The sequence below is a fragment of the Cebidichthys violaceus genome, unplaced genomic scaffold (assembly GCF_023349555.1).
Source record: "Cebidichthys violaceus isolate CVI_PGR_0920_01 unplaced genomic scaffold, fCebVio1.0.p SCAF_532, whole genome shotgun sequence".
NCBI classification, from domain to species: domain Eukaryota; kingdom Metazoa; phylum Chordata; class Actinopteri; order Perciformes; family Stichaeidae; genus Cebidichthys; species Cebidichthys violaceus.
In genome coordinates, this window is record NW_027176742.1 from 1 (window position 1) to 12,545 (window position 12,545).

Consider the following 12,545-nt stretch of genomic DNA (forward strand, 5'->3'; position numbering starts at 1 on the left):
TGTCCCCGCTGTCCCCGCTGTGAGACTAATAACAGATTATCTTATAGTTTCTTAACTTATTTTAACTTAACTTTAACTTATCTTCTCTCATCTTATATTAACTTAACTTAACTTATTATCTTAACTTAACTTATTATCTTAACTTAACTTATTATCTTAATTAACTTATTATCTTAACTTATCTTGTCTTAACTTGACTTAATGTTTCTTCTCCTATTTTAACTTAACTTATTCTATCTGATCTGATCTGATCTGATCTGATCTGATCTGATCTGATCTGGACCTGGACCCCGATCCCTGTGTGTTCCCTTCAGGTGTCGATAACGGTCAGGACATCCCCAGGGACCTTCTTGTGGCCATCTATGGAAGGATCCAGAAGTGGGAGCTGAGGACCAACGACGACCACGTGTCTCAGGTCCAGGCGGTGGAGAGGATGGTGGTCGGCAAGAAGCCGGTGAGATCCTTCAAACCGACATCTGAGAGTCTGTGTGAACCACATGCAGTGATGTCCTCCAACACACGGCTTTATCGCAGAACAGCAAACCCTGACATTTAAAAAGTCATTGTTCAACAAATTCTGAGGCCGAACAAATGACTGCAGATCTTCTTGTTGCTGCACGATGAATTAATGTGTGTGTGTGTGTGTGTGTGTGTGTGTGTGTGTGTGTGTGTGTGTGTGTGTGTGTGTGTGTTGCAGGTGCTGTCGCTGCCTCACCGCAGGTTGGTGTGTTGCTGTCAGCTGTTTGAGGTTCCAGATCCGAACAGAGCTCAGAGGAGCGGCGTCCACCAGAGAGAAGTCTTCCTGTTCAACGACCTGCTGATGGTAATCAATACGCTGTGTGTGTGTGTGTGTGTGTGTGTGTGTGTGTGTGTGTGGCTATATTTTGGGACGAGTTTGGGGTAAAGTTCTTTGAGGATCTTTTTTCCCGTGAGAGATGAAGTGATTGTGCGTCACCAGAGCAACCGTTTATCCCATAATGCACCGGTCCTGTTCTAAAGCTGCGCTCCAGAAAACGTCTGAATTATTTTCAGAGAAAATGAAGAGAGGCTAATAAACGACGGCTCAAAGGGTTAATATTAAATCAATATTATTCATATTAAAGGAAGACGGTTCTGATAAAGAAATGAATGATTTAACGTCACAAATGATTCAAATCTACGTCGCTCATTTGAACTCATTCATATAAACTGTGAGTAAAAACAAACAGGAGGAAGAAACGTATTCATTTCAAAAACAACAACTCTCACCTCAAAATGAACCAATGAAATAAGTGAATTTATTCTCCTTTCCTTAAATCCTTTCCTCCTCCTCCTCCCTCCATCTGTTTTATCTCCTTTCCTTAAACCTTTCCTCCTCCTCCTAACTCCTTCACCTCATTTCTCCTCCTCAGGTGACAAAGATCTTCCAGAAGAAGAAGACTTCGGTGACGTATAACTTCAGACAGTCGTTTCCTCTGGTGGACATGCAGGTCCACACCTTCCAGAACTCCTGTAAGTCCTCTCCTCCATCTCCTCTCCTCCGTCTCCTCTCCTCCGTCTCCTCTCCTCTCCTCTCCTCCGTCTCCTCTCCTCTCTTCTCCTCCGTCTCCTCTCCTCTCCTCCGTCTCCTCTCCTCTCCTCTCCTCTGTCTCTTCTCCTCCGTCTCCTCTCTTCTCCTCCGTCTCCTCTCCTCTCCTCCGTCTCCTCTCTTCTCCTCTGTCTCCTCTCCTCTCCTCCGTCTCCTCTCCTCTCCTCTGTCTCCTCTCCTCTGTCTCCTCTCCTCCGTCTCCTCTCCTGTTCTTTGTCTGTCCTACTTCTCATACTGTATCTGTATTTGCTTTTTTTGACACTTTTTTTGCACTTCTTCAACTCCCTACAACTACTTTTACCACCCGGCCCACTGAAAACACACACACACACACACACACACTGGTGAAGTTTAACAGTTAAACGTTTTTAGGTCGATCTGAACTTGTAGGTCTGAGCTTTGTTGAATCGTGACACCAGATTTCCTTCTTGACTTATAAACCCCAGAAGATGCATTGTGGGACAAAACCTTGTAGCCTCTGATCTGGAGAATCTCTAAGACCACGAAACCAGGCTGTTCATCTCTCAACGTGACTCACTCAGCCGACACCTTTTTCAATAACGACGTTAACGCGACATCACGCAGAGCTGTGTGTGTGTGTGTGTGTGTGTGTGTGTGTGTGTGTGTGTGTGTGTGTGTGTGGAGCTGGCTCTCGTGTCTGAGCAGCAGCTTGGAGTCGGTGGTGTTTTGTAATCGTCCTCAGTACCCGTTAACGACGACGCCTTTATCTCCGGCGTTTAAAGAAACCCACTTCCTGTTTTAACGTCTCACTGCAGTGATGTAGAAGTGTACTCCGGGGTGTGTCGGTACACTGTGACATCCCCTCCTAAGTCCCGCCCGCTTTCCCCCCCTCTGCACTCCAATAGCAGTTGAGCAAACTTTGAAGATATACTGTTATACTTTGATGTCACGTTACAGTGGCGTCAAAACCCTCAATGTTTATATTCACAACTGTGAGGAACCTTTATTTATATATTTATTATGTATCATTAAATTATTATACATTTATTATAATTTATTTCATTCAATTATTCTTTGATCTATTGCACTGTTTTATCAGTGTTTAAAAAAATACATTTGAAATACATAAATACAAAATAATAATAATAATAATCAAAATCATAATATATGACTATACATATATATGCATAGTTATATATTTAAATATATATATATATATATATCATCTGAGAGCTGAGAGTGTGGTCGTTGTGTACTGAAGCTGCAGTGGTGGCTGTGTTGTTGTTGTTGTTGTTGTGGTGGTGGTGGTGGTGGTGGTGGTGTTGTTGTGTTGTTGTTGTTGTTGTTGTTGTGGTGTTGTTGTGTTGTTGTTGTGGTGGTGGTGGTGGTGTTGTTGTGGTGTTGTTGTTGTGTTGTTGTTGTTGTTGTTGTTGTGTTGTTGTTGTGTTGTGTTGTTGTTGTGGTGGTGTTGTTGTTGTGTTGTTGTTGTGTTGTGTTGTTGTTGTGGTGGTGTTGTTGTTGTGTTGTTGTTGTGGTGTTGTTGTTGTGTTGTTGTTGTGTTGTGTTGTTGTTGTGGTGGTGTTGTTGTTGTGGTGTTGTTGTGTTGTTGTTGTTGTTGTTGTTGTGTTGTTGTTGTGTTGTTGTTGTTGTTGTTGTTGTTGACAGTTCTGGTTCTCCAGTTGGAGCTAAATGGGACTTGGCAGCTTGTGGTGATGACTGTGACCAGCACAGATTGTCCCATATGATTCATCAGCACAATCTTACAGCGACTGCTGGTGTGTGTGTGTGTGTGCGTGGGTGGGTGAGTGTATGTGTGTGTGTGTGTGTGTGTGTGTGTGTGTGTGTGTGTGTGTGTGTGTGTGTGTGTGTGTGTGTGTGTGTGTGTGTGTGTGTGACAGAGAGAGACCCAGGGTCAGAGTCCAACATGAACGAACCATTTTCTGACAAAATTAAAACCGTTTTGTTTCATTTTACTCAACAGATTCTGTGTTTTCTTGTTGTTCTTTAAAGTGATGTCACGTTTCTCCAGAACCAATCAGGAAGCAGCGCTGGAATCTGAATCTGGTCTCAGTTGTCGAGTTGTTTACTGTCAATCAAATCAAACCCACAGATGGAGCAGATATTAATCTGTATATTCTGTCACATATATATTACTACATTTCACTTGTCTTATATGATGTTATTGTGCTTTATTACTTTTACATTATCACATTATATTTTTATATTAAACCAGACAAACTGTAAGCATCACTACTTCATCATATTTTCAAATTTATGGAGCGATACAAAGATATACCATTAATGTAAAAAACCTTTGACTCTAATATGTTAACAACGTTATCCAATGTTCACATTTATGTTCTGCAAATGTATGAATATTAGCATATATTTAATAAGTAAGATTTGACCCTCTTCATCTGTTGTGTCTCCTGTGTGTGTGTGTGTGTGTGTGTGTGTGTGTGTGTGTGTGTGTGTGTGTGTGTGTGTGTGTGTGTGTGTGTGTGTATGTGTGTGTGTGTGTGTGTGTGTGTGTGTGTGTGTTGTCTCACACAGACTACCCTCACGGTATCAGACTGACGTCGGCGAACCCCGGAGGAGAGAGGAAGGTGCTGATCGTCTTCACGGCTCCGAGCCAGCAGGACCGAGCTCGCTTCACCTCCGACCTCCGAGAGAGCATCGCCGAGGTGCAGGACATGGAGAAGTACCGGGTGGAGTGTAAGTGTACCTGAGGCCCTGTGTAGTACTAGTAGTGGTAGTAGTAGTAGTAGTATCAGTATGAGTCACAACTGGTTCAGTACCTGTGGTAGTAGTTGAGTAGTAGTTGTAGTAGTAGTAGTAGTAGTAGTAGTAGTAGTAGTTGTAGTAGTAGTAGTTTCTTATTTTCTTTGTTTTTTTGTGATTTTGCTCTGAGGATTTCTGGGTAATATGTCTGTTGGTATCGTCCAATATCAAGTCTCTTCTTGATCATGTGACAAGATGATACAATGCTGTGTGTGTGTGTGTGTGTGTGTGTGTGTGTGTGTGTGTGTGTGTGTGTGTGCGTGCGTGCGTGCGTTCATGTCACTTTGGACAAAAACAAGTAGTATCAGCAGTAGTATCAGTAGTATCAGTAGTAGTATCAGCAATACTATCAGCAGTAGTATCAGCAATAGTATCAGCAGTAGTATCAGCAGCAGTATCAGCAGTAGTATCAGTAGTAGTATCAGTAGTAGTATCAGCAATAGTATCAGCAGTAGTATCAGCAGTAGTATCAGCAGTAGTATCAGTAGTAGTATCAGTAGTAGTATCAGCAGTAGTATCAGTAGTCGTATCAGCAGTAGTATCAGTAGTAGTATCAGCAGCAGTATCAGCAGTAGTATCAGCAGTAGTATCAGTAGTAGTATCAGCAGTAGTATCAGCAGTAGTATCAGTAGTAGTATCAGCAGCAGTATCAGTAGTAGTATCAGTAGTAGTATCAGCAGTAGTATCAGTAGTAGTATCAGCAGCAGTATCAGCAGTAGTATCAGTAGTAGTATCAGCAGCAGTATCAGCAGTAGTATCAGCAGCAGTATCAGCAGTAGTATCAGTAGTAGTATCAGCAGCAGTATCAGCAGTAGTATCAGCAGCAGTATCAGCAGCAGTATCAGCAGCAGTATCAGTAGTAGTATCAGCAGCAGTATCAGCAGTAGTATCAGCAGCAGTATCAGCAGTAGTATCAGTAGTAGTATCAGCAGCAGTATCAGCAGTAGTATCAGTAGTAGTATCAGCAGCAGTATCAGCAGTAGTATCAGTAGTAGTATCAGCAGCAGTATCAGCAGTAGTATCAGCAGCAGTAGTTGTACTTTTGTATTTCACCGTGTCTCTCTTCTCTTCCTGCAGCCGAGCTCGAGAAGCAGAAAGGTGTGATGCGTCCAGGTGTGACGTCGGGGGGAGGAGGCGGGGGGATGCCGGGGGGCGGGGCCAACATCGGCGCCGCAAAGGGCGAGGTGGTGAACGGCACTCTGGGTAGGCCGAGCCTCGACGACACGTACGCCTCGGTGGACGGACTCAAACGCACGGCGCTCAGCTCCTCACTGAGAGACCTCTCAGAGACAGGTGAGGACGGGGAACACAGATGTAGTAGTACGAGTACGAGTACGAGTACGAGTATGCATGCGGGCCCTTTACAAAGTACACTGTAAAATAACAGCATAGAGAGACGTGACTGGGATTCTGCAAGTGTGATATTTTAATGTTTCTGTTTTTATGTCTGCTGTGACTCACTGACTCAAACCTACATCTGTGGTCTTATGCAACTGATGAAATAGTGATGAAATCTGAAACACAGTCAGATGGAAGCAGAGCTGAGATGCTCCGGCGCCTCCTGCTGGACGGCTACGAGAAGTTCATTGTGTCAGTAGAGTCATTAAATCAATATCAAGATCAGTCTCACACTGAAATCTGATGATTTCTGGTTATTATGGAATTTGTGTGAAATTATAGCAAAACTTAAAGCCAGTAAATCACAAGTGTAAGTCCTAAATTCAATAATTCGATAATTCATCATTTTAGGAAATATGCAGCTTATGTCTGTGCGATAAGCTGCAGTCAGGGCGTCGTTAGCCTAGCTTAGCATAGAGACTGGAGGCAGGGGGAAACTGCTAGCCTGTCACAAAGATACACATACCAACACATGTGAAGCTCGCTGATGAACACGTTGTTTATTCTGTACACAAACAAATGTTAAAATGTTTTTTTACGTGTTGGCACTATTTCTTTTCAACCCTGCCTCGTTCTGATTGGCTAACAGGGAAGCGAGGTCGTAGGAACAGTGTTGGGTCATTGGACAGTACCATTGAAGTAAGTTTGTCGGGGGGGACGTGACCTCCCAGCATGCCACGCACACGTTTGACTGCATGCTTGTCGGATTCGTCAAAGTGCTCTGTGATCGTTGGAGATCCATCTTTACAGCTTTGGATGTTCATTATTTGACAGTCTTTGTCTACTGAACTCTTTCTTCTTCTTCATTCCTGCATGTCTGTCCTGAAATCTGCACGTTTAACTCATTGACAACAACATGCTGATGTTTAGCAGGTGCAATGTTCACCATCTATGTTTATGTTTAGCATGCTAACAGTTGCTAATCAGCACTAAACACAAAATACAGCTGAGGCTTCGGACAGCTCTCATTGTTGAAGGTTCTGTGGATAACCCACTGGAGGCGGACTCGATGCAGAAGCTTTGTGTCTTAAAGCTGCATTCTCTCTAGTGTCCATCAGGGGGCGACTCCTCTGGTTGTATAGAAGTCTAGTCTAAAATGACTCTACTTCTCTCTTGATTATCAATTCATCTTGGCTTTTTATCAACCAATGAACAGGAAGTGACCATATCTGGACTGAGGAGGAGTGACGTAGAGACGCCGTATACGTCTCTGGTAGAGACCTGTCAATCACTGTGTAGCCCCGCCCCTAAATCATCCCCTCTTTATGGTGTGTTTGACTCTAAATGTTCCATAATGTACTAAATGAACATCATGCTGTATTGAAGAAGACTGTAAACTAGAGCTTGAGACCATAAACTCATGTTTACAATGTTTACTGAGGGAATAAATCAAGAGAGAAGTAGAGTCATTTTAGACTAGACTTCTATACAACCAGAGGAGTCGCCCCCTGATGGACACTAGAGAGAATGCAGGTTCAACACAAGAAGCTTTTCAGAACCGGACGTTGCCTCCTGGTCAGTAGTCTGGTTTTCATTTCATTCTCTTTCCTCCTCTCTTTGTTCTCTTCTCTCCTCTTCCTCCTCCTCCTCCTCTCAGGGTTCCATTATTAGCAGCCCTCGTCCTCACCAGCAGCGCCCCCTGCATGTTGGAGGTCTCTCCTACAGCCCCATGATGGTCCCTTCATCTCCAGCAGCCTACCGGCCGCACCGCCCTACTCAGAGCCCCGGTACAGGGGTGGGGGGTGGGCCGGGGCTCTGTCACAACCAGGGGGGGATCGCCACCTCCCCCCTCGTGAGCGGGGGAGGGGGTGGGGGAGGAGGAGGGATGGCGGGTGGGGGAGGGCCGACTGGCGGCAGTGGCCTGCTGGGGAATTTCTTCGGCAGCCGCAGAGGCAAGTGTCCTGGTCCCCTGACGATGTCGTCACCGACTCCTCAGGGTCCTCCGAGTCCCCTGATGATATCGTCGCCCCCCCACTACCCCGCCCCCGCGCCTCCCATCGCCCACCCATCCTCCCCTTCCCCATGCCCCTCCCCATCGCCCAACCTCGTCCAGTCGGACTCGGGAGGACTTGGAGGGGGAGGAGGTACGGGAGGGGGGCCGTCCAAGCTCCAGGCGTTGCACGCTCAGTATTGCCACGGCAGCAGTGGAGGAGGAGGAGTCAGTGTTACTGGGCACCACCAGCAGCAGCAGCAGCAGCAGCAGCAGACGCCGCCCCCACCTTACCACCACCACCACCGCTACCACATGCAGAGCGTCCCCCAGCACCACACCCTCGCGCACAGGTTCTCGGCCCCCCGGCGGCAGGGTCCGCCCAGCTGCGTTCCCTCTCATCCCCAGCAGCACCAGAGGATGCAACATGGCGTCGGCCAGCACCCGCGCTACAACCTGGGCTTCATCACGCCGCCGCCGCCGCTCTCCCCGCACTCCCCCGTCACCCCTACTACCCCGCACGGACTCTACCACTCGCACCCCACGGCGGGGAGGCCGGGGGGAGGCGGCAAGCTCCCCCTGACCATCTCGCACTCGCAGCCCCACCCCCACGCTCACACACACTCTCACAACCACGGCGTGCACACACACTCCCCGCTCAGCCCCTCCCCCTCCGCCTCCCCCTCCACCCACTTCATCTTCTCCACCCCGCCTCCCCAGACGCCCTCGGCGCGCCTCGTGCCCCAGACGCCGACGCAGCCCTACGGGCCCCAGTACCCGTCGATCTCCTCCATCCCGCCTCCGCCGCCGCACTCGCCGCTGCCTCCCCCGTCGAACGCCCCGCTCTCCCTGCACCCGGGGGCGGGGGCAGGAGGGCAAGGGGCGGGCCCCAAATCAAAACCGGTCAGCCGGATCAGCACGGTCGTGTGAGGAGGCAGAAGGAGCCGAGGACGGTGGCCCGCCACCCCGCAGTGAGCCACCGGGGGGCGGTAGCAAGAGGGAGCAGGAGGCGGAGGAGAAGAGGAGGAGGGGAAATGCAGGCGTACCAACATGGCCACCTAGTGAGGAAGAGAGCACTGAGAGCGGGGAAGAGGAAATTACTCAGCTTGTGTTACTTTCACATCCACTTCCCCCGCAGGTAGAGAGACTCTCACACCTGCACCAAGAGCGTAACACACACACACACACACACACATACACACCGGTAGTCGTGGTGAAAACCTCCTCCACCTTCCCTTCAGAGGTGGCCTCGGACCCGAGGGGGCGCGTTGTGTTTCGCATCACGTTGTGAGTCCGGATCTGTGAGTCGCTGTCGTGAAACAACAGACGGTTTCGGGGACCAGGCGTGACGGGAACAGTGCCTGTGAATTTAACACAAGGATTAGCGCCCGACGCTAACGCTACGTATGTCGGCCGACGGGACGAGTTCCTTTTACTGTTCTCCAAAAAAAAAATCACACCAGTCTTGCACCACTTTTGTTTTTTTTCAGCACTCGTGCCATTGTTTTTGGTTGTTGACAGATTACAAGCCATGAGGTGATGCCGACAGGCGATGTGGTGCAGTGTCTGTGTCTTAGACAGGCGTGCATGACCTGTGCAATAGCTAATGAGTGTCGGTGTGTCTGTGGTTAAAAATCCTATATGCAGGGGGGGGAGTTGTTGTAATTTAAAGCCCCAGTCCAGCATTTATTTGACCATAAAAAAGTGCATTAGTGGAGATTACTAGAAGACTTTACTTTCTACAATAAACTTTTTTAAAAACTTTAAATAAGCCATCATAACAACAAAAAAAACTACAGGTGTATTTTTACCTTTTGTGTTTTGCAAAAACGACTAAAAAGCCTTGAGTGTTTGTGGATTACAGGGTTTCAGCAGGTGGCGCTACACTGTTGTTTTGGATTGGGACTTTAAAATGGGAGTGGTTGACTTTTGACATTGCAATTTTCCCAAATATTTAATCTTTTAAGAGGAGAGAGTCGTCTGATTCTTTGTACTAAACGGTATATTTGAAAGTATAAGCCTGGATTTGTCCGAATTTATAATGTCAGCTGTGTTATGCTCCATATTGTGTGTGTGTGACCCTTTATGTTGCCGGGGAAGGAGATTACGGAGAGAAAAGGTGCCAAACAGGGTGCAGTCTGGGAAACAGAGTCTTTAGTGTCGCTGGCTTTGATGAAGCCGGAGGACCTAAAATAAAGTCACGAGTTATTTCAGGTTACATGAAGCGAGGTGTGACGTTTGTCAGCAGGTAGATCACTGCAAGTGTACAAGAAAATGAACTGGGTGGGAAATCAAAATCCAAAAAAAAGCTCATATTCAGTTTAGAAAATCTAAAGTGTGCAAAAAAATCCACAACTACTTTGTAAGCGTGGTCAGCTGACGGATCGTATTCGACTGAAGCCGGAAGAAGAACATTCTTAAGAGTTTGTACAAAAAAGATAAGAACCTCACCGAGCTGCGTCGATGAAGCCGGGTCTCTGGCCGTGGTGCTGAAGTAGCAGACAGGTTTTGTAATTTGCTGCTTTTTTCCCTGAACCCCGGTCCTAATGAGGCTCTTAATATTACGTAGAAGTCGACTCTACTCTTCTGATGAGCAGAGGAATGACACTCTGTGGATATAGAAGATTTAAGTAAATATCAGATTAAAAGTTAAAACATGAATTAATCAGGACAATGAGCGTATTGGACTAAATATCAGCACCAGTTGTCTCAAGATCAGATGGTCTCTAAACCCGTTAGCAGTTACCTCACTGCTCCTTATGGCTAAACAACAGTAATCCACTTCCCACCCAGTCCAAACTGTGTTGTTATTGTCTCTGAATAACATGTGAAACATGTCTGGTGACCTTAAAGGGAACAAAGTTAAATCCACTTTTACTGCTCGGGTTGGAGAATAAGGTGCCTTCAGACGGAGGGATGGTATGAAAATAATAATAACAACAAATAATCTTCTGATTCACCACCGTGGAATATAACAGACAATTCAGCATCCAAACCAGTAAAGTATCGATTGATTGTATCCATTCAGAACAAGAAACATGGAGACATTGAGCGCATTTAAAGAAAGGCCTTCGTCTCCCTCGTCATCACACAAAGGAACCTGAACACTGGACCTCGGTTCATCTTGAAGGACTCACAGAACATGCTCCACCGTCACGCAGCACCGAGTGAAACACTCTTGAACAAACTCATTTTTACACATTATTTTTGCACTTTTGTGTTAAACCTGCCGCACTAGTATTAAAGTGTATTTGATCGGGATGGCCGGATGTCGGGCAGGAAGCCCACGATGGCTGATAGAAAGTTCTTCGACCGTTCGAACTACTTTACCAGCCATTTGTACTCTTTGGACTAGAAATAAACCTCTCAGTGCTTGTTGCTTTCCTGTCAACGGTCGCAGGCTTTTGTCAGCCTCATATCAATATGTACCAGCGTCTCACTGGTGGATGATGGGAAACGTTCCTCTGATGTTCTGAATGCAAAACGTTAACGACATGATTTTTAGTTTCCCTGTGATTACGTGAATGCGCCAACTGTAGATATTAACTGTACAGTGTGTTCTCTTTTCAACGGGGCCAGCGGCATCGGTCCGTAACCGAGGTTCAGAACTGCTCGAATTAACAAGACGTATGCTCTAAAAACCAAACGTTCATCAGGGTTCTTCAGGCTATTTGAGCGACTTTTGGGTTCCTCACTAGAAAAATGAAACAATAAAAATCCCTTCAGTGTTTTTTTGTAGAAGCCTTTTTGTTTTCCGGGTTCGTGGAAACACCGTCATGGAGTTTAATCAGTTGACGGAGTTCCTCAGGGAACCGTCTTGGGTCCCCTTTTGTTTTCAATCTGAAGAACCCCTTTGACTTTTTAGAGCGTGCTACTGGTATTATTATCAATATTGTTGTGTGACAAGCTTCTACTAACATAACGTACTCCTTGGGCTGTTTTGTATTTTTAGCATTTTTAATTTTGTTATGTGCTTTACGAGTGTGAGATGATTTATTTGTTTATTTTCTGATTTGGGCATCTTATGGAAGTACTAAAAACTTTTTAAATTTTTAATATGTTTACAACAAAAACCAAGAATTTTCTGTGACTAACATACAACTAATATGTTCTAATATTTTTAATACGGACTGTGATAATTACTTTCACTCACCCCCACATGTTGTTTTGAATCATCGCAGAGCCTCAGCGAAGCCTCTCAGCGCTTTAATGGAACCAAGCAGCACTTAAAACAAACTCAACACACGCTGAGCTGTGGACTGTTCGCTCCCCAACATGTATCTGCAGTCACCGACAGAAACACTTAAGTCTGATCCAGAATAAAACCAGTAACTAAACACACTAACGACTAAACAAAGGTCTCGAGGAGCACTGGATCAAACCTGCCTCGTACCGGATTACACCACGTTCACTCTGTTCCACTGCGATGCCCGAGCTGAATCAAGCACACCCTCACTAAAGTTCCCATTTTAAAGGTCCAAACCCAGGTTCTTTTTTTTTTGCATGTTGTAGCCTATCAACTACAAACTGTATGCACTTTACATCACTGCCCTCCAAGTTGTTAGATGTGTTTCCTTCCTTTGGACAACCTTTGGTTTCAGTGTCGACCTCTAGATAGATAGTCCGTCACTGTCCACGTTTATTAGGAGTCCGAGCGCCAACGCTTTTGGAGCCGTGCTGCTCTGTTTGTTTCAGTATTTGGTCGGATCAGATCCTGTTAGTGTTCACTGCAGGAGGATATGTGAGGCGAAACAAACGGACACATTTTCAGCCACGCTCTTGGGCTCATGGAGAGTCTTTCTGACATGAGCGTAAAGTAAAGCGCACCGTTATCTCTTGTCAGTATATTCAGAAAACTGTCTTTGGAAATGAAGGAATGTTTTAAAACCTCCTTCAAAAGAACAAACA

The 12,545-nt window shown here is 46.0% G+C and overlaps 1 protein-coding gene across 1 annotated transcript; it reads left to right on the plus strand.

Annotated features, from left to right (window-relative positions):
* Positions 1 to 314: 314 nt before the first annotated feature.
* Positions 315 to 12,545, plus strand: LOC137888414 (IQ motif and SEC7 domain-containing protein 2-like; the record flags this gene model as incomplete). The annotated part of the gene is made up of 7 exons (XM_068731796.1): positions 315 to 454; positions 698 to 823; positions 1,392 to 1,491; positions 4,082 to 4,243; positions 5,387 to 5,602; positions 6,297 to 6,346; positions 7,305 to 12,545. Coding segments are annotated over 7 exons (2,057 nt in total), but the record flags the coding sequence as incomplete, so codon positions are not given.